The 26,945-nt window shown below is 46.9% G+C and overlaps 2 protein-coding genes across 10 annotated transcripts in view; one reads left to right on the top strand and one right to left on the bottom strand.

Moving 5' to 3' along the window:
* Window positions 1-13,351, top strand: part of PTPRE (protein tyrosine phosphatase receptor type E) — a 175,764-nt gene extending 162,413 nt beyond the window's left edge. For 7 of the 9 annotated variants that reach the window (XM_023224201.2, XM_023224199.3, XM_023224202.2 and 4 more), the window contains 5 exons: window positions 2,563-2,688; window positions 3,576-3,742; window positions 5,515-5,650; window positions 10,364-10,472; window positions 11,960-13,351. In XM_023224201.2, the coding sequence (XP_023079969.1) occupies window positions 2,563-2,688; window positions 3,576-3,742; window positions 5,515-5,650; window positions 10,364-10,438 (504 nt within the window). In that variant the 3' untranslated portion in view covers window positions 10,439-10,472; window positions 11,960-13,351. Of the gene's footprint in view, window positions 1-2,562; window positions 2,689-3,575; window positions 3,743-5,514; window positions 5,651-10,363 lie in introns of all 9 variants that reach the window. The other 2 variants (XM_023224204.3, XM_023224205.2) reach the window with 1 other exon arrangement.
* Window positions 13,352-19,195: 5,844 nt separating this feature from the next.
* Window positions 19,196-23,216, bottom strand: LOC111550728 (serine/threonine-protein phosphatase 6 regulatory subunit 2-like). The gene is made up of 2 exons (XM_026456522.1): window positions 22,411-23,216; window positions 19,196-19,412 (listed from the first exon to the last, which is right to left on the bottom strand). The coding sequence occupies exons 1-2, from the start codon at window positions 22,635-22,637 to the stop codon at window positions 19,196-19,198; spliced, it is 444 nt and encodes a 147-aa protein (XP_026312307.1). The 5' UTR covers window positions 22,638-23,216.
* Window positions 23,217-26,945: the final 3,729 nt, after the last annotated feature.

Below are 26,945 nucleotides of genomic sequence, written 5' to 3'. Positions count from 1 at the left end.
CGGTGGCTCATGCCTGTAATTCCAGCCCTTTGGGAGGCCTAGGTGGGCAGATTACGTGAGGTCAGGAGTTTGTGGCCAGCCTGGCCAACAAGGCAAAACCCCGTCTCTACTAAAAATACAAAAAGTAGCTGAGTGTGGTGGCGGGAACCTGCAATCCCAGCTTCTTGGGAGGCTGAGGCAGGGAGAGTCACTTGAACCTGGGAGGCAGAGGTTGCATTGAGCTGAGATCACGCCATTGCACTCCAGCCTACGTGACAGAACGAGACTCCATCTCAAAAACAAATTTTTAAAAAAGTGCTGCTTGAGCATTCAGGTGGTAGTTTTTGTGTGGACATGCTTTTTCATTTCCCTTGGGTATATACCTAGGCGTGTATATACTAGGAGTGGAATTGCTAGGTCACCTCATAACTCTATGTCATAAACTTACTGTTAAACATTTGTGAGGACCTGCCAGGCTGTTTTCCACAGTAGCTGCCCCATTTTGCATTCCCACCAGCAACATATAAGGTCCTAATTTCTCCACATCCTCACCAACACTGTGATTGTCTTTGTGATTAAAGCCATCCTAGTGGATATGTTCTTTGCTTTTTTAAAAAATATTTTGGCCGGGCGCGGTGGCTCAAGCCTGTAATCCCAGCACTTTGGGAGGCCGAGACGGGCGGATCATGAGGTCAGGAGATCAAGACCATCCTGGCTAACACCGTGAAACCCCGTCTCTACTAAAAAATACAAAATACTAGCCGGGCGAGGTGGCGGGCACCTGTAGTCCCAGCTACTCGGGAGGCTGAGGCCGGAGAATGGCGTGAACCCGGAAGGCGGAGCTTGCAGTGAGCCCAGATCCGGCCACTGCACTCCAGCCCGGGCGACAGAGCGAGACTGTCTCAAAAAAAAAATAAAATAAAATAAAATAAAATATAAAAAATATTTTAAAATCACATCTATTTATGCCTACAGAGACTGTTGTTTAGTTTTACTTGTGTTTGAACTTTATATAAAGAGCATCATTACAGCACGTTGTCTTCTGAGACTTGCTTCTTCCATTCAAACCTGTGCTTTTGATATTGTTCTATGTTGATGCTTATGCTGCGGTTCATTCGTCATCATTATTTCATTATATTCCACCGCATAAACTATATCCTGCGTTAGCTCACGTATTCCTTCTCCTGTCATGGACACTTGAGTTGATTTCATTTCATTGTTTTACAAACAGTGCTACCTGTACATTGTTTTTTTTAAACTTTAAGTTCTGGATACAAGTGCAGAATGTGTAGTTTTGTTACATAGGTATACACGCGCATGGTTGTTTGCTGCACCTGTCAACCCGTCATCTAGGTTTTCAGCCCTGCATGCGTTAGCTCTTGTCCTAATGCTCTCCCTCCCCTCACCCTCCACCCCACAACTGACCGCAGTGTGTGTTGTTCCCCTCCCCGTGTCTGTCTGTTCTCCCTACCTGTATATTCTTGTACATGTCTTATGCTGCACCAGGACTAAGATGTATCAAAGAGCCAAAATGCTTCATTGAAGAGTACGTGAAAGTTTGAATTTGCAAGATAATTCCTAATTGCTTTCCAAAGTGGACATCAGCAATGTATAAGAGATATCATTCATCTGCATACCTAGTATGGTATTCTCAAGGTGTCCTAATTATTGTTAATTGAAAATTAACAAAATATTATTCGTTGTGTAATTATTGTGTAAATATTATCGTTTTGTGGCTCTGATTTGCATCTTTCTGATTCCTACAAGGTCAACCCCATCACTTCATATATTTGTGGATGACGTATTTCCTCTTGTGTCAAATGCCTGTTCCTGCCTTTCACTGATTTTTCTATGGGGCTATTTGTCCTTTCTTATTGATTTATAGGAGCTCTTTACATAATCTTGATACTAATTCTTTACTGGTTTTATATATTGCAAACATCTTACTGCAATCTGTGGCCTGTCTTTTCACTCTTTTAAGGATGTTTGTTGATGAAGAAAAGTGAATTTTACTGTAATCCAATGTTTCAAATTGTTGCATCATGATTGGTTAGCTGTTTGGGCTCTTGCCTAGTAATCCTTGTGTACCTCAAAGTGAAAAGATGTTTCTTCTTCCAAGAGTTTCACAGTTTTGTTTTTTACCTTAAACCTTAATCCATCTGGGTTTATTTTTATTAAGGTTCAAGGCCACTACATGTGGAAGTGCAGGGTGTAGTGTACACTGCTCAGTTCTAGGAAGAGCTGGGGACACTCACATCAGCCCTGGTAGAGTATGAGTCAGGGATCCAATTTCATTTTCCCCAGGTAGAAAACCAATTTATCCAGCCCCATTTATTGAAGAATCTCTCCTTTCTGCCATATGTTAAGGTTTCATATATATGTGTGTCTGTTTCTAGACTCTGTTCTGTTCCCTGGGTCAACAAGCATTAAAAGGCATTTATATTCATATTCATATTCATATTTTTTTTTTTTGGTCAGATGAAATACATTAACTGGTTTGAGAACAATTCTACATTATAAACTCAAAATTGCCAGCAGCAAATTATTTATTATAAGACTCACATTTTTATTTTATCCCCTAAGGATAAATGCTACCAGTATTGGCCAACCGAGGGCTCAGTTACTCATGGAGAAATAACGATAGAGATAAAGAATGATACCCTTTCAGAAGCCATCAGTATACGAGACTTCCTGGTCACTTTCAATCAGGTATTGTTGAACTAGCTCTTTAAACCCTTGTGAATTTAGTGAACCACACCCTCCCTCCTGGGTCTGCTTGTCATTGAACCAGAATGTGGCCCTGCACCTGTCCTTTTCCTTCACACAGTCCCATCGGCTGTGAATGGCCAATGGGTTTCAGAGACAGTGACAGGCCTCCTGTACAATTCTCATCTCCCTGGCCACCTACCTCCCATTTATCTCTCAGGAGAATTATATAAGCCAGTAGTTGGGGGAGGAGGAACAAAGGGGACTAATGAAGCCACAGGGGCCTCTCTGGGGCTCTCCTCCAGGTGCCTTCTCAGAGCCACCCAGTCGTCTCCATTTCCACTGGGTCCTTGGTTCTGCTCACCCTCTCTCCTTGGCAAAGAATGAGGACTCGGGGTCAGCCGTGGGTAGGATGACTCACTTGTGCACAGGACTTGATGCTGAGCTCCAAACAGTCAGTACCACGAAATGCACCTGCACTGTCTCCTCCATGCCAGCCACAGAGCCACCCCGGCCGCCAGACTCAGATGCTGCTCCTTTGAGCTTTGAAGGGAAATGCGGGACCCTGCCTTCTTGAGAAAGTGATTCCCTTATCTCCAGCAGAGCTACCAAGGATCCTGTAGGGGTTGGGCGGTCCTCGAAGGGCTCCAGGGGATGTGCTCTGGGCGGCTTGCTCCGCCTCGCAGAAGGAAGCACAGCCAACCACTTGCCTTCTTCTTTAGGGCAAACAGTTTTCAGCCTTCTCCTTCAGGCTGCCTCGGTGGGGACGCTGGCAGCACAGAAGGCTCAGGGAGGGCTCCCAGCCTTGGCCAATCCCTGAGAGGGCAGGTGGGGCTGGGGCCTGCTCCCCAGCAGGCAGGGAGCGCTGAGACCCCCTCTCCTCCCTGCAGCCCCAGGCCCGCCAGGAGGAGCAGGTCCGAGTAGTGCGCCAGTTTCACTTCCACGGCTGGCCTGAGATCGGGATTCCCGCCGAGGGCAAAGGCATGATCGACCTCATCGCAGCCGTGCAGAAGCAGCAGCAGCAGACGGGCAACCACCCCATCACCGTGCACTGCAGGTGAGCCCCCAGCCCGAAACCCTCCAGGTGGGGTGGACACAGGCTGCACGCCCCCAGTACCCGCAGCTGTGAGCAGCAGAGCCTTGTCGCTGCCCTGGCCATGGTATTCCCTGGAGTCTCCTCTCTACCTCTCCTTACACACATGCACACACGGCTTCACTTAAGTACATACATGTCATCGTATCATACCTAAGATGCATGCATGTCATCTTAACATACATGCAGAATGCACTTCAGAGGGAGGAGTTGGGAAACCACTCAAACACACATTTCCATGTGCTTTTGAAGTCATCAAAAATTGCCAGGCAGAGCTCGGAGGAGCACACTCCTGGACTTCAAGTTCCTGGGCAGGTTTTGAGAGACTGCCTGGCTGGGCTGCTGTGCCTACACCCGCCCTCTCCTGTTGGCTGGGATTCCTGGCCATATGAGGAGTCCCAGCTGGGATTGTAGCCACGCTGGTCCTGTAGCCTCAGCCTGGCTCCCAAGTCAGGCCCAAAGGCAGAGGGACACCCGGGGCACGTGGGACACCACTTAATCCGCAGATGAAGGCGTGAAACACAGCATTCCCGAGGGCAGATGCACAAATCTGGCCAAGCCCACGGGCCGCCCACTCGCCTGCCGTCTGTGCCTCTGTGGTTCTGATCCTGCTGCACACCTCTGCTGGCAGGGACCTTGACACCTGGCAAGATTCTTCCAAGCAGGAGCTTGGGGTGTTCTATCCTTGGGTGGTGCTGATGTGCTCCTAAAACTGCAGTTCCATTTCTTGTCTCATACCAGTGGTGCCCACCCTTTGTGACTGCCTTTCACCCCCACCCACTGTCCCACCCCTCATAGCTGGCAGAGCTCTCTCCCTGCCTGGACCGCCGGGGTGCACTCCTGGCCTGGCCAGTAGGTGGAGCACACACCTCGGTTTTTGGTTTTCCTGGAGCCTTCCAAGTAGTCATTTAGGATAAACTCGAAATGAGTTCCATGGGGCACAGGAGATGCAGAGGTGAACAAGATCCCACCTGTGGGAAGGCAGATGTGGGACCGATCATTGCAGCAGGACAGAAGCCTTGGAATAAGCCCACACGTGAGATGATGGAGCGTGGAGGGCAGCCAGGCATCTCCAGAAGACCTGCTGGAAGAGGCCGGTCCACCCCACCTCCTCCAGCCCAGTACACCTGGGCTCTCCTACCAGGGCCTGGGCTCTGCTCTTGTGGGGTTTGTCAGCAAATGACCATGGTAAATGGAGGTGACTCAAATCGGCCTTGCTGGGTAGTGTCAGTTGACTGTTTCTGCTTTTGAATGTCCTTAAACCGCCCCTCCCTTTCAGCATCACCCGTTTCAGAAGACACCCCCGGCACAGTAAGGAAGGGGTGTGCCAGGATTACCTCCTCCCTAGCCCTGAGCTGGGAGGGTTTGCATTTCTGACAAGTTCCCAGGTGCCAACTGTGCTGCTGGTCCAGGGACCACACTTTGAGAACCATTGCTCTACACAAGGAAGAGGGGAAATGGTGACACTTGCTTAAAAACTTGTCACTGGTCCTGACTCAATTTATAAAATATTGGTCCACTGTAATTAGGGAGGTGTTTTAGGAATTTTACATTTGCTAAATCTTGCTCAGAAGCTAAGCTACATACAAATGATCAAAAAAAAAATTCAGTCAAACTGAGATCATTTTCAGCGATTGTTGCTTCAGTGCTGATATGCAGGGGTTGGTTGTCAGCTCTCTGTTTCTCATCCCCAAGTGCAAGTCGGATGATCTGCATTAAGCACTTTTTCTCTGCAGTGCCGGAGCTGGGCGAACAGGTACATTCATAGCTCTCAGCAACATTTTGGAGCGAGTAAAAGCCGAGGGACTTTTAGATGTATTTCAAGCTGTGAAGAGTTTACGACTTCAGAGACCACATATGGTGCAAACCCTGGTAAGAATCTGAATAAGGATGTTACCGGAAGAGTGGAGAATTATTTCATGTCGTATTTGATACATGTTTCATTAAAGGACCTTAAGTACATGGAGGAGGTGGGAAGGTAAAATTCCCAGGGAAAAGAGCCAGCTGCAATGTTTCGCAGTAAACCTCTGCAGAGCCCTCCTTCCTTGGGTTCTCTGACTTGGGTGTCTTCTGGGCAAGACCCAGGAGGAGGGGCCTGTCCACCAGTTTCAATGTCTGAGACCACTTGGAGAGACGCACTGAGGATAGGAGCTTTTGTGTCAAAGTGAACCATTCTGCGAGATTCCTGTGTGCACTGAAAAACATACTCTTATCAAGTTCAAAAGCAGCACTGAAATTTGAAATCCTGGTACTTCTCATTTCAATGCTATACTCGTCCATGTGGCTTGTTTTCCCTGACTGGGTCTCACTCAACCTCCAGATGCTGTCCGGGGCTGCAGGAATCCCTGTAATGTATGAATACTTTTCCCCGTACATTCTCTTTCATTTCGAAGACTCCTGCTTTCTGGTTTTCAGAAGCGATTCCTCCTCACCAAATACGACTATAGTTCCTGCCACTCACCCAGCGAGTACAATTTTAAAGCCTGTTACAACGCATCATTTTCCCCAAAGCTTCCCACTTCAGACTTGTTCTCCCTGCCTGCTCACTCTCCACGCTAACAATCCTGGCTCACCCAGCCCCCTGTGCATAGAGAGGAGGGAAGGAGGCCCTTCCACACCCCCCTCACAGCAAAGCACAGCCAGAGTGAGGACACCTGAGCTGAGGGCGGGTCTGTCCATCCACACCGCGATTGGGCTGGAGCGCGGTGCTCCACCCTGACTGCACAGGAGACCCACCTGGGGGCGTTTACCGTCTTCCATTGCCCACGCCGCCCTCAAACCAATTAGGTGGAATCTCTGGGGGTGGGATCCATATATTGAAAGACACCCCCTACAATGTGGTCTCAAAATGAATACAGGTTTGAGAGCCAGTGGACTAGAAAGCTGGGTGCCTCCTGGGTCCCTCTCCCTCCTAAGTCTCTGCCGTCTCTGCCGGGCTGGATACCTGGGCGGCTGAAAAAGCTGGGAGAAGCAAGGCACCTGGGGCTCTCCTGCTGGTCCCGGAGCCCTGGCCCCAGCACTGCCAAGTCCTTGAGGACTCTGGGAAGAGGCTGGAGGCCTGATTCATCCTCCTGGAGGTCATGCCTGCCTCTGATAGTCCACGCTGCAGAAATACACAAACTACAACAGTTTTGCAAGTGGATAAAATGACAGACCATGCCCAAGAGAGGTTTTTAATCAAAATAACAATAGTAATTAATAAACACTTAACAGGAGTCCCGGTGCAGCCGCTCACGCCCATAATCCCAGAACTTTGGGAGGCCGAGGAGGGTGGATCACTTGATCTCAGGAGTTCGAGACCAGCCTGGGCAACATGGTGAAATCCTGTCTCTACTAAACATACAAAAATTAGCTGGGCATGGTGGCACATGCATGTAACTCCAACTACTTAGGAGGCTGAGGCAGGAGAACTGCTTAAGCCAGGGCGGTAGAGGTTGCAGTGAGCCAAGATCGCGCCACCGCACTCCAGCCTGGGCGGCAGAGTGAGACTCCATCTCAAAAAAATAAAAATATAAATATAAATAAATAAAATGAAAAAGACTTAACAAGAACCCCTCGAAAAGAAATCCAGTTTTGAAATTATGAGCCAGTCTCTCTGGTTTCTTTCCTGTCGCTAATTTTACGCAGGATTCCCCAGGCAGTGCAAACAGCTTTCGTCCTGCCTGCCCAGCCACCTCAGTATGAAAGAGACAGCAGGTGTCCCTGCAGAGATTCGGCTTCCACTGTCCTCCAGATTCACAGCTGGACTCCCTCGGGGCTCTGTGAACTTGGACAAGCTCCTTCCACTTTCTGGGCTTCAGTTCCTTTCTGTGAAAAATAGGGGTGATGGTGTGTTAGAATGGTTAGATGGTGTGTTAGAATCACTGTGTGAAATTTGCTTTAACTGGCCTGGCGCGGTGGCTCAAGCCTGTAATCCCAGCACTTTGGGAGGCCGAGACGGGCGAATCACGAGGTCAGGAGATCGAGACCATCCTGGCTAACACAGTGAAACCCCGTCTCTACTAAAAATACAAAAACTAGCTGGGCGAGGTGGCGGGCGCCTGTAGTCTCAGCTACTCGGGAGGCTGAGGCAGGAGAATGGCGTAAACCCGGGAGGCGGAGCTTGCAGTGAGCTGAGATCCGGCCACTGCACTCCAGTCCGGGCAACAGAGCGAGACTCCGCCTCAAAAAAAAAAAAAGAAAAAGAAATTTGCTTTAAGTACATCAGGGGCTCTACTAGTGCCTGGCCTCTGGGACATGTAGCAAAGACCATCTCTCTAAGCAGCAGCATACAGCGTTTCCCTAGCCTTTTTGGGGACTCACAGCTCTCATTAATCTGCCTGGTCTGGTCAATATATTCTATTTTCGAGACCAACTAGCATCCAGGTGTCCTCCCGTCTCAGGTCTGCTCTTCCTGACCCCAGCTTGCCCCTCCATGCTCCCTGACTGGGAAGCTGCCCTCAGATGTTGTGTGACTGTCATCTGTGCTCTCTTGCCTGCTAACAGCTTGACAGAGCACTTTGTAACCTGACTTTCAGAGTCAGGGTCTAGTCCAATGCCCAGCCCATGGCGAGGGCTCCAGAGCAAGTGGTGAACCAGCAAACGAATGAGGGAGAAGTGAGTCACTAAATAACCATCAGGTGTTGGGCGCAGTGCGACCCGGTGCCTTACAGGCGTCTTTCCCATTTCATCTTCACCATCTGCTTGCCCTTGTGCCTGCTTCTGTTCACAAGGAGTGTTCTGCAGGCACCTCCAGTTAGGACGGTTGAGAAGCCTGCCCGAGATTTTCAGGTATGAAGTGTCAGAATGAGATTCAAACTCTATCTGACTCCAGAAGGGAAGGGCTTAGCTAGTACTCTATGCTGCCAGACCTCACATTTGGCAGGGATATTTTGGCAAAAAAAAACACAGGCGCAAAAACATCATTGAATAAAGAGATGATGGCTGACATGCAGGTTGATTTAGCCCTGCAGGTGGGCACAGTGGCCCCAGAACCAGTTTCCAATTGCTGAGCACTCAGGGAAGACTTGCTTCCAGCATCCTAGGTAGCCTTTGGTTGGAACTGACATTCCAAAGGCCACAAGTACATCTGTTTCCCTGGAGTCTGTGGCTTGACCAGAAATGTCTGTCTGTGATCTGAGGTGTGGCTTGTATCATCCCAGCACACTCCAAAGTACACTTCATCCATCACTGGCCCCAGTCACTTGTACTCAAGACGACATGGGATGGTCAGCAGTTAGCTGTTGTGTTTGCTATGAAAACAGAGTAATTAGTGATCATCTCCATTTCCATCCCAGACTGAGCCAGCTTTGATATTCAGTCGTTGTTTTAAGTTGATATTCGGTTGATGTTGCTTTAAGTTGGAAAAGTTGATGTTGCTTTAAGCTGTTTGCCTCTTTAAAGAGAGCCTGTATATTTATTGAGAATTCCTTCTAGGAATTCAATTCCCTTTCCTTCTGAAGGCTGGGTGATCAGCTGCGTGTCTTAGGAGCCAGAAGTGAGGACCCTACAGTCTGGTCTTGGCTCTTCCAACAACTTCATGCAAATTTAGGAGCCAAGTTTCAGGCTCACCTTTTCCTTCTCTGGAAAACCCAGCTCCTTCCTATCCTGGCCAGACCGGGACTCAGGAAGGGCTAAGCTAGCTGTTTGGCATCTTTCCATCCAAAAGCATTTAGATATTTGTTCACCGTGTGCTAAGAAGAGCCCAAGTCGAATGTGTTGGAAAGAAGCAGGGAGGTGCTGAGGACAGCTCTTGGCCTCTCCAGTTTCCCAAGCCCCTATCCCAGCCCCAAGCTCAAATATCCCACTCAGGGGTCTGGGAGGACCAGCCTATATATAAAACAGTGTCCCTTTTGTATAGTAAATTTAGGCTTTAAAATAATCTAGATGTGCGTTTTATTTAACTTTTATAGACTGCTTTCTTACTTTATGAAATTTATCTGGCAATGTTAGTACTCTGATTTTCTCTCTCTCTCTCTCTCTTTTTTTTTTTTTTGAGACAGGGTCTCTCACTGTGTTACCTAGGCTGGAGTGCAGAGGTGCAGTGGCACAATCTTGGCTCACCGCAATCTGCCTCCTGGGCTCAAGGAATCCTCCCATCTCGGCTTCCCGAGTAGCTGGGACTACGGGTGTGCACCACTATGCCCAGCTAATTTTTCTATCTTTTTTGATAGAGATGGGGTTTCACCATGTTGCCCAGGCTGGTCTTAAACTCCTGGGCTCAAGTGATCCTCCTGCCTCAGGCTCTGAAAGTGCTGGTATTATAGACGTTGAGTCATTGCACCTGGCCTGGTTCTTTTTTTTTTTTCAATTCAAAAATAGTTGTTTTCCAGTTTCAATGTGAAAGCTACAGACATTTTACTCAGCCCATTAAATACACTAACTTGAAATGTTAATACACTAACTGACACATTCGATGTAGGAAAATAGCTTTATTTGGAATTCTGTATGTGCCTAAAAACCAATTATGATGTGCATAAAGGTATATGGTATTTTAATGAATAGTCACACTTATTGATGCCTTGTTTTTGAGTATCTCTCCTGATTAAATTAATCAAATATATTTTTGGGAATAACATTTTAATGTGTCCTTGTTTGTCTTTTCAGGAACAGTATGAATTCTGCTACAAAGTGGTACAAGATTTTATTGATATATTTTCTGACTATGCTAATTTCAAATGAAGATTCCTGCCTTAAAATATTTTTTAATTTAATGGTCAGTATATTTTGTAAAAATCATGTTAATTTATTTCATAGTTGACATTAATATCTTCCCTAATTTCTTTGTATATATTTTGTTATGCCTTAAAGGCCACCTGCTATAAAGTTGTTAAATCTTAAATATGCTTTTTAAAAATTGGAATAATGTATTAAGGTCAAATAATATCCCATAAAATATATATTTCTGCTAATATTAGTAAATATATTAATTTTTCATTAGATTCATATCATTTAATTTCACACATTCAACACCTTTAAATGTTGTAATCTTAATATGCGAAGTGTGCCCCTGCAAGATACTAAACACAAAGCTCATATTAAGAAAACATTCGAGGACTCAGAAGTCAGCTGAAAATGCACTTTCCTAACACTGATTTCACAACCCCGAACAGCAGCATTTTTGGAAGGCAACCTGTTTGTGATGATACAATGTAAATGGGGACTTCTGTAAAGTTCTCAGTTCCGGCCCATGTGGTTTATCTTTACATTTTAAAGATCAAAAAGTCTTTACAACCTGAATCCAGGTCTAAAACACACTAGAGTAGCCGGTGAATATAAGTAATATTTTAAAATGCTGTGTCTACACCATCAAGACTGTGTCTACACCATCTTGGCTGGATGAGAAGAGATATAAATGCCAGGTGGTCCCGTGGACCTGTGGCCTTGGGTACAACAAAACCAGCCATCGGAGCTGCACCCCGAAGCACCACCTGCTGTCTGGCCCAGACAACCCTCAGAAAATCAAACCAGCTGCCTCTCCCATTCTCCCCTCCCGTTCTGCCACAGCAGCCTGTGCTGGTCCAGTGCTATGCCTGGAGGCTCAACACGAAACGTCCCATCCAAACATTCAGATGAACTGAGCATCTCACACATGTAATACAGAGGAGCACACATTGGGATAGAAACAGTAGAATAACCACAGGCAATTAAACTTTAAATTTTCTGAGCAACATTTTGGTATTTAGACATTTCTTGTAAAAAGCTAAGATTGTTTATAAGAAAAGAATCCCTAAAATCTAGATTTATACCATTTTTTTAAAGTCCCACCTTTCAATGTTTAATAAAAGAAAAAGAGAAATCCTTAATCTAAAAGCTAAATTATTTTTGAATGGAAATACTACTGAGACCATTGACCCTGGATAACAGTAACGATCCCATTGCCAGATAAGATTGGCTGATGGGGGGAAAAAAAGAATGGGTGTAAATGTACCAACATTGAATTTTATAGCAGTTATCTTTCTATGGCCATTAGGTACCTAGCAGATGAGCACAATATAAACAAAAAGATATCTGGCCTACCTTACTACTAAAAGCATTTAACACATGCATTTTTGGTACGTTTTTTGTTTTCTAAAAGCTATATAAAGGCCTTATTTGACATTTTCACCGATAACTGATCACACCCTCGTGTTGCAGTGTCCGCCTCTATTCATTGATGGTGTGTGCAAATGCAACCCAGGACATATTATTGTTCCATAATAGGCTCACAGGGAATCAGGCTTCTCACCCACTCCATGGCTTCGAGCCCCATCCAAGGGCAAGACTTGGTGCCCAGCTGGAAGGACGAAAGCACACGGTGACTGCCATCCTCACCAGCTGCACGCCTGGGCTGCACACTGCTGAATGTGCTCTTCTTCTCTGTACAAGGATACAGCATCTCGGTGGAAGAGGAAAATGGAGCTTTTTGAGGTTCACCAGGTCCCTTTTGTTTTCATCGTTAAAATTCCAAACCCAAAGCCTTTTTTTGACTGAAGGAGAAGAGAGGGAAGTAAGTTTCTGTTCAGCACCTGAACCTAGAAACAGAGCCAGCTTGCTACAATGAAGGTGACATTTCTCTGGTCATTTATTTGAGAGTTCGAAGTCAAAGTAGAGGGGCACAGGCTTTGGTTCATGTCTAGGAGCCCTCTGTCAGAATCCTTGAAGCCCTTTAATGGTCTAACTGGCATCTCTTGTATCAAGAAGTACCTTTAAGTTAGACCTTTCCAGGGTGCCCTCAGGAAAGGGCCCTGCTCACGTTTTTTCCTGTCCCCTTAGACCAACCCCAGGTGTCCGCTGCAGGGGTTCTGCCTGTTCCCAAGCCTTTTCCATTCCAGGAACAAAGGAGAAGCCACTTTCCCCAGGACAAAGGACTCTCCCTTCCGCTGTCTGGAGCAGCATTCTCCTTTAGAGGGGAAGTCATTACAGTCTCATGGCCTCTACCAAGGTCCCAGTTCACACAATCGCCTGGGCCTTAGAGCAACTCACGCTGGGGGAGTCAACCCCTGGGGGACTCCGTATCTTCTCTGTGCAACCTGGAAAGTTCATCTCTTCTTTCCTTCGGTCAAAGAAAGTCCATTGTACATAACAAAACAGCCCCAAACAGCCCAGTGCCGACACCGTTGTTCCTTTCACATTTTCCTTTGTTGCATGCAGTTGGGTTCAAATGCCAAATAGTGATTAGAAGACGACCATTCTGATCTGTGTGTGATCTGGTCACTGTGTGACTGCCTTTACGGTTTCTCTCCATGTGCTATACGAGTGAAGAATGCATACCGGTGTTTCAAAAGGTATTTTTATGTGTTTTTAGACACTTTTTAAAATGAGCCTGACACCTGTGTTTCAGCATTTGGAGACATATCCATGTTATTCTTTTAAGTGTATGATTACGGATACTTTTTCGTTTGTTTGTTTAACCAAGTTGTGTTTAATTTATGTGCAATCTTTATAATATATGTATGTTATTACAGTTTCAACTATCATATTTTCTTTGATTACATTTATAATTTGATCTTGCTCTGATTATAATGCCAGTGAATGTTGCTGAATTCTTTGTATATGCAAATTGCAAGATTTAAACCATTCTGATGCAAGGATAAACCTTTACTTTGACTACCAGCTTGTGTCTTTTTCTTCAGATCTCTTACTTTTATTCCTGTGCAAAAAAAAAAAAAAAAAAAAAAATTGCCTGCTATAAGATGGGGTTTGCTGTTGTGGGCTCTTTTGATACTGGTTTCTCCTTATGAGTCTGTGGGTCCCAATGTCCCATCCTAGACAAGCAGCGTCCACTCTGCTGTGGATGTGGTCTTGGCCCTTCCCCTGGGGTAAGCAGACCTGAACATATGAAGGTGCCGGCACAGCTGGACACAGTGGGGAGGGGCAGAGGGATCCAAGGAAAAGGAAGTATGGAAGAGGCATAAAGAAAGTCACCAACGGGGCATTCACCAGGGGCCATTGAACCCAAATAGCACTGCCTGAGACCAATGCCTCAGAAGGAGCTGAGGTCTGCAAAAGTACACTTGCCAGACCAGCCTCAAAAGCAGCTCCTATCAACAGAAACACACAGATAGGACACTGAGTGCTGAGGGACCTCAGGAGAGACAGGCAGGTTGCCAATCGCAGCAACGAGTGTGTGTGTGTCTCAGCAAGTCACTCAGAGGAGCATTACTGAGACCACACTGGGAACTCCACTCTGCAGAGATGCACAAGGGGTCTCCCCACATCTTATGCATGAAGGAGCAGGATGCTGAGCACTGACCCACAGCTCTCATCCACCAGGTGAAAGGTTGGTTCCAGGGCTGCCAGCTGCCTGGCACATGCATGCCCCACTTGTGAGCCTACTGTTGCCAAAATCAGAGGATCGCCCAGGGACAGTGACACACAACATCCAGGCATCTGCTGTGGTCACCAAGCTCCCAAGCTTGGCCTCTAATGGCTTGCATATTGGGCATGGCAGCTGTGTGTCAGTGGGGAGCAATGTTTGTCCCAGGGGGGCCTCGGGCCATCTTCTGGGTTGCTGGGAGGGCAGCTCCAGGGCTCAAGACAGCCATGCCCCAGCCGGCTCTCACACTGCCACTTCCACATTCAGTGCCCACAGCTGGTCTCCCACTTGGCCCAGGGTCTAACAGAGCCAACTGCCTCTTGTCTCAAAGGATGGGGCAATACCAGCAATATAGGGAGACATGTTCGTTACAAACATTCAAACCAAACAAATACACCAAGAGCATTTAGCCCGTTTCCCAACTCCTCTCCCCATTTCATTCCATTGATAACTTTGGAGTACATCTCCAGACAACACTCTGCAATTTAAATCTGTATAGTTCCAGAAACATACACATTGTTTGCTTTTATGAACAACAGTCAAACTCCTGGTATATCATCAAATCCAGGACTACCATTGTCAAAATCACTTTATGTTCTGCTAAGAAAGCAAGAATACTGCCATTTATTCCTGTAAGATCCCACCAATTTTGTGATAATCCTGATGTTAAGGAGGTTAATATGTGAAAGCACTGTATGTTACAGGTGACTAAATCTGCCACATAGGGGCAGTTTTGCAGATGGCCCTCTTTGGTCAACATCGTGCCTGGCCATGTTGGCACTTACAGAGCTTCCTACTTCTGTGTAGTGGCTGCTTGGCGTTCCACAGTATAAATACAACGCAGTCTGTGGAGTCACCTCCACCTCCCCAGCGACAGGCATTAACTTGTTTCCACGCTGCAATTCTATATTTCAATTGTATAATGAATACTCCTGCATTTGTGTATGTTTGCTAATGTGCAAACTAGTTCTATGGGAGAATTCCCTAGAAGTGAAGTTTCCAGGTCAAAGGGCATGCACATTTTAAATTTAAGTAGAAAACACCAAATTGTCACTTCCAAAGGATCTTCCCAGGCACCAACTCACCAACAGGGCACGATGGCGCTGTCTCCCTAGAAGTCACTCACCCAGGACATTAGCAAACCTTTTAGATTTTGCACACCCGAGAGGCAAAAAAAAAAAAAAAAAAAAAAAAATCAGACTTCATGTGAATTTGCATGTCCCAGAGTTCTATTGGGTTGAGCATGTTTTCATACATGCGTTATTTGTGTTTCATCAGTGAAGCGCCATTCAGAGTTTCATCCGTTTTCCTCATTGTGCCAATTGAGTTTTCCTTGTTGGTTTATTGTCAATCTTTTATTATTATTATTATCTTGTTTATTGTCAGTCTTTTGAAAACACGGGTACTAACCCTTAGTTTTTCCTATTATAACTGTGCCCCTTCTGTTCCTTTATCAGAGCGTCTCTGACAGCTGTTTAATGCACTTGCCAGGAAGCAGCACCAAGTAATGCACCGACACTGTCACCCAGCATGTTGTGGCAACATCCTAGTCTCATCTCAAATAAGACTCTGGGCTTCTTCCAGGGATCACACCAAGTTTCAAGAAACACTTCACAGGATCAGGTTCCCCTCCAGAATTCTAGGCTCAAGGAGCCCATCTGTGCCTTAGAAACCAAAACCTGTTTCCCTCTTGCATATGGACCAGCAGCCTTTGCTATAAGCACTCAGAGGCCCCCGGCAGAGGCTGGACCGAGGTGTGAGCTTCACATTTGGCTCTGCTCTGGATACTGAGGTTACATGACAGTGCCCTCCTTCTGAAAGTAACACATCCCCACTCCATCCGGAAAAGCCCCATGGATGAAAGTTATGTCATCCTGATGTGGCTGCGTTGCCACCTGCAGGAGTGTCTGCCAATGACCGAGCACCTGGAGGTTTGCGTCACTGAGAGGCCAGCGTGTGGCTGAGGTGTGGGGTTGCCGCTCCTTTCCCAACCACTGAATCCTGTCTGAGGTTGCCTAGGGCATCCTGCCCTCACTGATAGCTCTTTCCTGAGCAAAACTTCCCTCAAAGATGCAAACGGACACCATTCAGAACAGAGGCCAACAAACACAACAGCGGTTCTTTGGGGCCCTTTTGTGGTGAGCACTAATGCTTGTGATTAGAGAGGATGTCTGAATGAGCACGGAAAATCCCAGTGGTTTTTCAGTAATCACTATTAAGATGAAAGCATAATAAGCACATTATAACAATTAGCCCAGAACAACTGTGACAGTAACGATCAACATATTCACTTCATTCCTCTTTTCTTATTTTCAAAATATGTATTTTAGGTTTATAAAGTGAGCCATATACACAAATAGTTCTCATTCCATGAGCACCTATGTGCTGGGCCCTTTATATGGGTATTATCTGCACAATATGCCCTCAAGGGCTGAGAAACAGAGGCTTCCAGAGGACATGAAACTAGACCAAAGTTATGTTGGAGGTGGTAGAAGAGACAGAATTCCAACCCAGGACACCCCTATGCTGCTGTGGCCCTTCTAAATTCAGTCACTCTGCGTAACTTGCCCTTTCTTTGAGTTGTTATTAAACAACACTGTGGCACATTAAAAATACTTGAGAAAGCCAGGCATGGTGGCTCATGCCTGTAATCCCAGAACTTTGGGAGGCCAAGCTGGGCAGGCCAGGAGTTCAAGACCAGGCTGGGAAATAGAGCAAAATCTTGTCTCTACTAAAAATGAAAAAATTAACCAGCATGGTTGCAAGCGCTTCTAATCCCGGCTATTCAAGAGACTGAGGCACGAGAATTGCTTGAACCCAGGAGGCAGAGGTTGCAGTGAGTAGATATCGCACCACTGCACTCCAGCATGAGAGGCAGAGTGAGACCCTGTTTCCAAAAAAAAAAAAAAAAAAGAGAAAATCACCGTGTAATTGATTAAAATGTGCAGGTGGGTTTAATACAACTCCAGAGATGCAGAATTCCTAGTTTAATATCATTTTCCTCAGCATGAGAATCATGTTGAGCCTCCTCCTCTCCAGACACCAAATGAGCTGATACTCTGGAGACGGAGCATGATTGCTTGGTGTGATGGAGCCACGGAGGTTTGTAGTGTAAGAAAAAGGGCTGCAGGTGATTTGCTCCAGGTAGAGGGACCCCAGTCCCACCCCACTGTCAGGAGTCTCTTTCGTGTGGTTCTTGCTTGAGGAGGTCAGTAATACCCTCTCAGTTCTGTGGTCACTTTCCCTAGGAAACTTGTAGCCAGTATGCATTCAAAACGGATCAGTACAAAAGCACCACGTACCCATCCACCTGTTAGGGAAAGGCTCAGCGCTGGGGAAGCTCTGAGGACACATAAATATGGCAGAGGACACCCCCTCCCTGCCCCCAAGGAGGTCAGCACTGCCCATGGGGGATACACATCCTCTACCTTTCTATTCTCTTGATAGCCAATATCTTACATTTTGTAATTATAAACAGAGCCTTGATTTTTAATGGTCTTACCACCTATATTTCCATCTCTAAACAACAGTTTATTTTTTGCCCATTTTTGAGCATTTTATAAATGAAATTAACTTTAGGTATTAAGATGCATGTTCTGAACATACAACAGTACCACACTGATTCAAATAGAAACAGTTCATGTTATGTTTACTAATATTTCAAGTAAAATAATGTAATTACAAGTAGGATGTACTGTTTCTTCAAATCACGCAGCTCTCAGTAGAGTCTGTTTATAGCAAAGATGCTTCACATTGGAAACCAACACTGACCGGCAAATAGAATCCACCAGAAAGCTGGGCACTCAAGATGTAACAGGCATGCTATCCATCGCAAGCCTGGTTAGTGAGGGGCTGTATCGCCCAGCATTACTACCTAAGAAGCAACCTGAAAACCTCAGTGATAGGCAACAGGGGCCCACTTTGGGCATTTTCGCAGCCATTGTCATAAAAAGTTTACATTCAAAAACTGGTCTCACCACTTCACTGCTCTTGCCACAAGCACAGAGCACCATTATCTCCGGCAATTCCCAAGACCCTCACTTGCCCTGCACCTTGCATTTCTTCGGCTCTGTATGACAATCACATCTCAAAAGCTTCTAGCTGCAGAAGTTACTCCAGTGGGAATACTCCAAGTATGCCTCGTCCTTGCTTGCCTTGGCTTCTGCATAAGATTAGTAAGAAGCAAAACATGGCCAGGACTCCAGGGAAATGAATGGACGAAAACCAAGAAAGCCAGATGGCATAACCAGATAGCAAAACCAAGACAGCATGGGCCACTCTGATGCTCAAGCCACCACCCACAGTCATTAACCGGGGCAGGGCGGGGGTGGTGCGTTTTATGAATGGACTTGATGCCTTCCATAATTCCCTCGTCTTCATAATCATGAACCGAGAGACATACTTTGGGTTCTCCTCTCTGGGATGAATGATGTGCAGATCTGTGTGGCCCAAGGTTGGATACTAGGGCCATCTGGCCCCTTTGGAATTCTGGGAGGTCCTCTCTTGCCAGGTGCTATTCCTCTGCCCTAATGGAATGTGGCATCACGGGGCTGGGCTGACGTCAGATCCACTCTTCTTGGTGGATACGACCTTCAGTTTTATAGATCAAGAGGGCCTCATCCTAGAATATGTCTTTAAGTGATTTTTTTTCTTTTTTCTTTTCTTTTTTTTTTTTTTTTTTTGAGACACAGTCTCATTCTGTTGCCAGGCTGGAGTGCTGTGGTGCAATCTCAGCTCACTGCGACCTCTACCTCCTGGGTTCAAGCGATTCTCCTGCCTCAGCCTCCCGAGCAGCTGGGATTATAGGTGCCCGCCACTACGCCTGGCTTTGTATTTTTAGTAGAGACGGGGTTTCATTATGTTGGCCAGGATGATCTCAATCTCTTGACCTCATGATCTGCCCACCTCAGCCTCCCAAAGTGCTAGGATTACAGGCATGAGCCACTGCACCCAGCTTAAGTGAATGATTTTAAACCATATCCCTTTTCAAGACACAGAAGTGCAATGCCTTAAAATCCAAGGCCCGTTTCCCTCTTGCTTTGATCAGTGAGCACATCCCTTAGTTCTCAGGAACCCAGGGGCTAAGAGGTTGGGAAGAGAACTGCCATTAGAAGCCCAAATTGTTTACATGACATCTGGGGTCAGCTAGAAATTGACAAGGCAGCTCTGTGATGCTCGCTGGGCTTATCCACGTTCACATCTGGGGACTGGCTGGTAGTTAGGTAACCGCAACTAGCCTGGGCTGGGAGGCCGGGTAGCTCAGCGGTCTTCGCATGGCTGCCATCTTCCAGCAGGCTGGTGTGGGTGAAGGCAGGCACAGACGGTGCGCACACGTGGCCCACTAGTTCCCCGACCAACCTGGAATCCAAAGGAAGAGGCAGGCAAGCAAAGTGGCTGTACAGAGGAAAGGCAGAGGTGCTTCTGAGAGGGGTATCAGACTGTGCTCAGGGATCCTCAGGGGCCACCTAGCGCTGTGTTACTTCTAAAGCAACGCTTTCCTGGAGTAACAGAGGGCGGGCCCAGGGCCAAATGGTCGGCTAGATTCTGAAACACAAAGAGCTACCACGAGACTAGTTTTATTACACTAAATATTCTTCATTAGGTTTTTATCGTTGCCAACCTAATTCCATATAAACATATATTTTATGTATATATTTACACAAATATGTACTTATATATTTATAACATTTTATATACATATTTATGTATAAATATGGATATACAATATTTATATATTTATACAGAACTTAGGTTGCCAATTATGAAAACCTAGTGAATAATATTTAACATATTATATATTTTATATATAGTCATGAATATTTAATATCTTTATATTACATTATATACGTTATATTAAATATATAATTTGTTAAGCATATATTTGTATTAGACTATATCTATAACTATCATATTCATATATAAATACATATGTTTATATATAAATATAGGCAACTTTTCCCCTAAGTTGCTGCTAGAGTTGTTTTTGGCTCTAGGAGACATGGAAGCAAGCAGGCAGATGAGGGGCTGAGGAGTAAGTGATTCAGTTCAGCACAAGCTGCTTCCCTCCAACCTGGTGGAATGTAGGAATTCGCTGATACACAGTCATGCCCCTCCTCCCTCCCAACATCAAAACTGACAGTGCTGCCTGGCCTGACCCATCTCCCATTGCTCATATCAGCCTGGCCTGGATCTGAGACCCCTGCCCAAGAGGGGCCTTGGATATGACTGCATTTCTCCTTTTTCAGACCCCACACAAGAAACAAGAAAAACCTGGAGCTGTGTCCGCTCCTGACTACTCCTTTCCCAGAGTTCTAGGCCTCTCGAAGTCTGAGGCCATGCTGGGGTGAGAGGAAGATGGCACCGTGTGGAGACCTTCTGAGCACGGGGGCCAGGCACACAATCTACTTGAGTTTTCTTCTTTTGTCCTCACAATGCTATGAGGCAAGAAATTGCCATGTTCACTCTCCCAGCTAGGGAAACAGACTCAGAAAGGCCAAGCGATGGACCCAAGTCATGCAGCCAGCAAGCGGCAGGGCTGGGATTGGAAGTCTGGCCTCGCAGCTTCCAAAGTCCTGCGGTGCACGATCCTGCCTGGGGCTGGGAGGGGAGAGGGGGTCCGCGGCCCGGGGAGCCCAAAGCCCGAGGGGAAATACACCCTCGGCTTCCCATTATGTTGCAAGGGGCTGCTAATTTCAATGTGATATGTCCTAGGAGGCATATATGTTAAATCACTCATTTCTCTAGATCAGGGAGATTTTCGATTTTAGGATTTGCAAACGAAGGCCCTCAGCCCAAATGGGCCCGCAGTCTGATTTTTGTTTGTGTTAAAAGACGTTTTCTTAAAAGACGGACTCTCACTCTGTCTCCCAGGCTGGAGTACAGTGGCACAATCTCAGCTCACTGCACCCTCCGCCTCCCAGGTTCAAGTGATTCTCCTGCCTCAGTCTCCTGAGTAGCTGGGATTTCAGGGGCCCACCACCATGCCTGGCTAATTTTTGTATTTTTGGTGGAGACTGGGTTTTGCCATGTTGGCCAGGCTTGAACTCCTAGCCTCAAGTGATCTGCCCGCCTCAGCCTCCCAAAGTGAGGATTACAGGTGTGAGCCACCATGCTTGGCCCTACAGCCTGTTTTTATAAGCCATTTTTTTGACACGCCTTTTTGCTTATGTGTCGCTTACGACTGCTTCTGTGCAAGAAGGCAAAGAAACATTATTTAACTAAGAGTTGAGTAACCAAATTTCAGGGTTATCCAAACTGAATATGGCCTCTGCAGGAGAAAAGAATATGTGTGATGTGGCAGCTGCAATCTGATACCATATTAGCAGTGTCTTTTTTTTTTTTTTCTTTTGAGACAGTCTCACAGCAGAGATGAGTCAGCATAACAGTCAGTACAGCCCCCAAACCCGGACAAATTTACTCCCTGGTCCTTGAGTCCTTGACAGAAAAAGTTTGCTAATTGCTGACCTGGATTAAAATCTACAGAACCTTTTCTGTGCAGGAATGTGCTTCCCCACGTCCCGGCCATGCCTGGTCCCAGCGCCACCTGTTTTAGCCAGACCTGTGTCTGGGCCAAGCTCAGCAAAGTTCTGTGATCTGATGTCATTTAAAGACACTGTTGACTGGGCATGGTGGCTCACGCCTGTAATCCCAGCACTTTGGGAGGCCAAGGTGGGTGGATCACCTGAGGTCGGGAGTTCAAGACCAGCCTGGCCAACATGGTGTCTCTCCTAAAAAATTACAAATGTTAGCTGGGTGTGTCCAGTGCATGCCTGTAATCCCAGCTCCTCAGAGGCTGAGGCAGCAGAATCGCCTGAACCTTGGAGGTAGAGGTTGCCCTGAGCCAAGACTGTGCCACTATACTTCAATCTGGGCAACAGAGTGAGGCTGTCTCAAAAGATTAAAAAAAAAAAAAAAAAAGGACACTGCTAATGTGGTATCAGATTGCAGCTGCCACATCACACATATTCTTTTCCCCTGCAGAGGCCGTATTCAGTTTGGATAACCCTGAAATTTGGTTACTCGACTCTTTTTTTTTTTTTTTAATTTTTAAAAAAATTTTAATAGAGATAGGGTCTCACTATGTTGCCCAGGCTGGTCTCAAACTCCTGGGCTCAATTAATCCACCCACCTCAGCCTCCCAAAGTGCTGGGATTACAGGAGTGAGCCACTGCACCCAACCTCCAAACTCCTCAACATCACATCCCACGGGAGTGCCCTCCTCACTTCTCACATGAGGTGCATTTTTACGGCTCGCTTCTTCACCAGAAATCCCCACCTCTGGCCATCCTCAGACACTGCCCGCGGCATCCCTGCAGTACTGCCTGGCGTACTGGCCCATCACAGCTTTGGTACATACTTGAAGCGGACCTTCTCCTCCACGTCCAGGGGCGGATCCTGTGTGATGAGGCTCACCAGCTCCTCCATGCACTGCTGCCTGCACAGGAAATCCAGCAGCTTCTGGTTCGGAGCCTTACACTCCTGCAAGATGTCATCTTCATCCATTAACTCCTGCAGCGTCACATGCTCCTTGTCCAGCAGCTTGTCAACGTGGGACGTGGTGTTCAAGTCAAACTTCCAGAACATCGTGATGGCCGCGGAGCTTGTCAAGGCTTTTTTTTTTTTTCCCCTCCAAAATCAGAACTTGCAAGATAGGGCAGTTAGAGGTGACTTGTGGACAGTCCTGTTTCTAGCCACAGAGAAGATGGAAGGCTGGGTGGATTACAAGAGACCATCAACGAAATAGGATCCTGTTAGAAGACTTTTTCTAGTAGGATCATTTAAAACAACCGGATTAATCCAAAAGACCAAAGCTTCTATGGAAATCTCTTGTTTAAATCATGTATTCAGGCAAAATAGAAAAACATTTGTGGTTTTTTTCTTGGAGTATATGCAGCTTTAAGAAAATTTGTTTCATTCAGTGGAAGATTTATAATCTCTTTACCTGCCCTGCGGGCCGGGCGTTGCGGCAGCTCCTCGGAGGCCCGGGTGGAGGCCCGAGCGGAGGCCAGGGCGCTGGTGGAGGCACAGCCCGGGCGGCCTCGGGCGGGCCGCACACACATGGGCCCGGCCCCGGGCGCAGCGCCTGCGGACACCGGCGCGGCCGGCCGGCGGCTGGAGACCGACTCCGGGCCGCGGGCGGCACTGGGATCGCTCCAAAATGGCGGCGGCAGCACACTCGACTGGCGGCGGCGGGACACTCGACTCTTAGTTAAATAATGTTTCTTTGCATTGTTCCTGTTCTGGGTAGTTTTCAATATGTGGGCTCAATGAAGACATACACATATTACTCAGGATTTTTTTTTTTTTTTTTTTTGAGACAGAGTCTTGCCCTGTTGACGAAGCTGGAGTGCAGTGATACAATCATAGCTCACTGTAGCCTTGAACTCCTGGGCTCCCACATCAGCCTCCCAAATAGCTGGGACTACAAGTATGTGCCACGATGCCCAGCTAATTTTTTTTTTTTTTATTTTATAGAAATGGGGTCTCGCTACATTGCCGAGGCTGATCTTGAATTCCTGGCCTCAAGCGATCCTCTGGCCTTGGCCTCCCAATGTGCTGGGATTACAGGTGTGAGCCACTGCTCCTGGTTGTTCAGGACTGTTATGTTCCAGATTCTTCCTTCACCTCCATAGAGAAATCCCTGGTGATAAAGAATTTATGAGCCAAGGGAAATATCTTAGAGTTTTAGGCATCTAATAAATATATTCATCTTCTGATGATGATGATAATTAGCATGTATTGATGCTTACCAAGCTCTGGGTAAAATGCTAAGTGTTTCACACATATTGCGTCATTTAATCTTCTCAACAATGTTATGTGCTCAGGTACTAGACAGCCTCATTTTACAGATGGGAAACTGTAGCAAAGTTGAAAGACTGTCCAAGTTCACACAGCAGCAAATTAGACAAGCTGGATTTGTACCTATGCATTTGACTCCAAAGTCTGAACTCTCTCTAGGAATTTACACTCTGCAAGGGTGTGGAACGCATACCAGACATCACATAAATTTTGCAAATGATAAATAAGCACCTGCCCTAACCCCAAGCAGACAGACAAGGGCCAGGATGGATTTGAGAACACTCTGACCTGTGAGAGAGGTGGACAGGCCTGCACCAGCTGTATTTCTGTAGTGACATACACAGGAGTATCACGCAGGGAGCCTGTCCAGTCACAGAGGCCTTGGACTGTACTGTCCACAGTTTTTGTTTGTTCTGCAGGTGACATTGAGAGCTCCCCTTGGGAGGCTGGGGTAGGGATGCTCCTTAGGAACCCCACTGGAGAGATGAGTCAAGCAGGTGTCCAAATCCAATGACCTGGCTCAGGGCTTGACATCACAGATGCTTGAGATGTGGCTGATGAGCAGGAAGCTGATTGGGGCCCTTGCAGGGCAACACACAACAAACCAATCAAATCTCCTTCCTGAAATCACTGTGCGCACTGCGGGAGGGGTTTCCTGCCAACACATCACGGGTATTATTTGCTCCCTCATGAAGAGCAATAGCAATGAAATCCACATTTCCAGATTATGGAGTGCTGTGTGCCTGCATGGCAGTCCGTGCCAGGAATACCAGGATGGGGGTTTGGTGACTGTGTCCTGGAGATGCCTTGGGGTCTGGGAGCATCTGCACAGCACTGAAATCAGTTTCTCCAGCTGTAACCAGAGTGCCAGATTCCTGCAGCTCATCTAGAGGACCTTTGCAGGAAACCCAGCAAACGGTAGGATCCCAGCCACACGAAATCGTTTAGTTATGTAGCTACAGTTGAGTTTATGGAGTCGCCGTTTGCCATGTTGACTCTCAATGACAGCCCAGGATGTGGGCTGGGGCCTGACCCCTCTTCCCTGACCAAACTGACCACTGAGCATGGCTCTTCCTCCCTTCCTCCTCAGCCTCTCCAGATGGTGAGGAGCCCTAGATGCACCCACCTGCAAACTTTTATCTCACTACAACAGAAAGACCTCTTCTTCAGGACTAACTGACCTACCGCAGGCTCCTGCCCTTGGAACTTGCCAGCAAATTCACTCGCAGGATCCATGTCAAATCAGGGTTGCCAGAGGAAAGTCAGGTCATGTATTTTCATCTGCTGACTTGGGGCTGCCCTGGGTCAAATCCCCGTCCCTCAACTCAGTACCTCTGTTCCAACAAAGCAGACACGGCTGCGGTTGCAGGTAGTTCTCGAAATACAGCAGGCCATTCCTGCAGGACTAAAAGTGGCTCCGATGACTTATTGGCCAAGAGAGAAAATGACCATCCAGTCAAGTCGTAGAAATGAAAATGGAACGTAATGAACCAGTCTCTCTTACACTGGCCTGTCTGCCCCACCCACACTTAGTTTCTTTCCCCACTCTCCCCATAATAAAAGTACCATGGGTTTTAAGACCATTTCATCACACACTTTGTTGGGCATCTCCTGTGGCCGGTCACTGGGATACAGTAACCAGGAAATACATAGTCGGCCCTCATGAATGAACAAAACTCACAACCCCAGGAGGGGAGCCAGAAACTCAATTAGTGGTTTGGTTTCCACAATGCTACGTGCTACAAAGAGGTACAGAACAATTCCAGGCAAACTACGAACCTGCCCCAGCCTGGAGGACACGCATGGGGTGAGGTAGCCCACAGGCAGGAAGCCGCCCTTAAGCTGAGCTCAGGACTGGATGCAATGATCTTGGTGGGGCCGGAGTGAAAGTTCCAGGCAGCGAAAACAGCAGGGAGTGTGTGCTGGTTGGGGATGCCTGCCAAAGGGAGGCAGGAGACAGTGGCTACAGTTGAGTAAGAAAGCCCAGGAGAGGCTGGGGGACCAGATCGCACAGGCCCTGGGAGGCGAAAAAGTAAAAACAGCTTCTATTTATTGGGAACGTCCTATCACACGGAAATTCACTTGGAAACTGAAGCTCAGAGAAGTTACCATGCTATGGTGGGAATGGGTGGGTATTTGTTCTCAAATGTAGTCAGCCCAGGGCAATGGGCAGTATTTCTCAGCTCCCTCCCTCCCCACCATACAAAGTGAAGGAGGGTTGTGTACAAGTGGTGTTCATCTATTAAACACAGCGGTAGCCCTTGAATGAACGTTTCTAATCCATCAACAGCCCTGTAAAATGAAAACCACTCTTAGCGTGCGCTTGAAATACTGTACTTACCAGGGTGAGAAAAGGTGCTGACACGCTTCAGCAAGATTTCTGGTTAGAACTGAACTCTGAAGGATTTTTCTACTAAACAAAATATTCCACTCCAGAGGCATATGGCTGGATACAATTTTTCTCTATGTGAGGTTCATAATTACTACTAAGTCTGAAGTGTTAGAACAACTTGATCATAGCAACATTCCTACTAAAGGTTTTGAAGTTGGCCTACCTAGAAGGAAGCATTTATTGCCTCACACCTTCTAAAGTGCCTCCGCTAAGAGCCGCTCCATGAGCCACTCTTCCTTGAATACCCTCCCCCGTTCTGCCCTGGCGCAATCCCCGTACTCTTTGCAGCCCTGTGAAGCCCTTAGATGTCCCCTCCCTGCCCTTCTCTTCCCTCCCTCAAGCAGAATGTCATTCTCCCTTATGATCATGGACGGTGCTGTTATAACACTATCATGGCAGCCAATACCGCACAAGTCAGTACCACTGATTTCTGCATTCATTCAGCAAATATTCATGTCACGTGGCTCCCCGCCAGACACTGAGGAGACAAGCGTGGAGATGGGGGTACACTGACCACACAGGGCACTTGCTGGGGGACAGCTACCCTGTCTGGTGTGCTATCCTCACCTGCACCTGGCAAAGTAGGTGAACGGGGAGTCCAGACAGGTGACCTGGGGGATGGTGGGCTATTCTGATTTGGGGAACACAGAGAGGACAGGGGACAAACTGGAAAGTAAATGGAGATGAACAACAGTTATGTC

This window comes from Piliocolobus tephrosceles, chromosome 9, assembly GCF_002776525.5.
Source record: "Piliocolobus tephrosceles isolate RC106 chromosome 9, ASM277652v3, whole genome shotgun sequence".
Classification (NCBI taxonomy): Eukaryota; Metazoa; Chordata; class Mammalia; order Primates; family Cercopithecidae; genus Piliocolobus; species Piliocolobus tephrosceles.
This window is presented reverse-complemented; position numbering and strand designations above follow the sequence as displayed.

Bases quoted from the DNA above. Each gene is read 5' to 3' on its own strand.
- LOC111550728 (XM_026456522.1), bottom strand. From the start codon at position 22,637: ATGTTCTGGAAGTTTGACTTGAACACCACGTCCCACGTTGACAAGCTG. The intron at 19,413-22,410 runs GTATGTACCAAA...TTTGGATTCCAG, and splicing joins GAGGAGAAGGTCCGCTTCAA to GTTGGTCGGGGAACTAGTGG.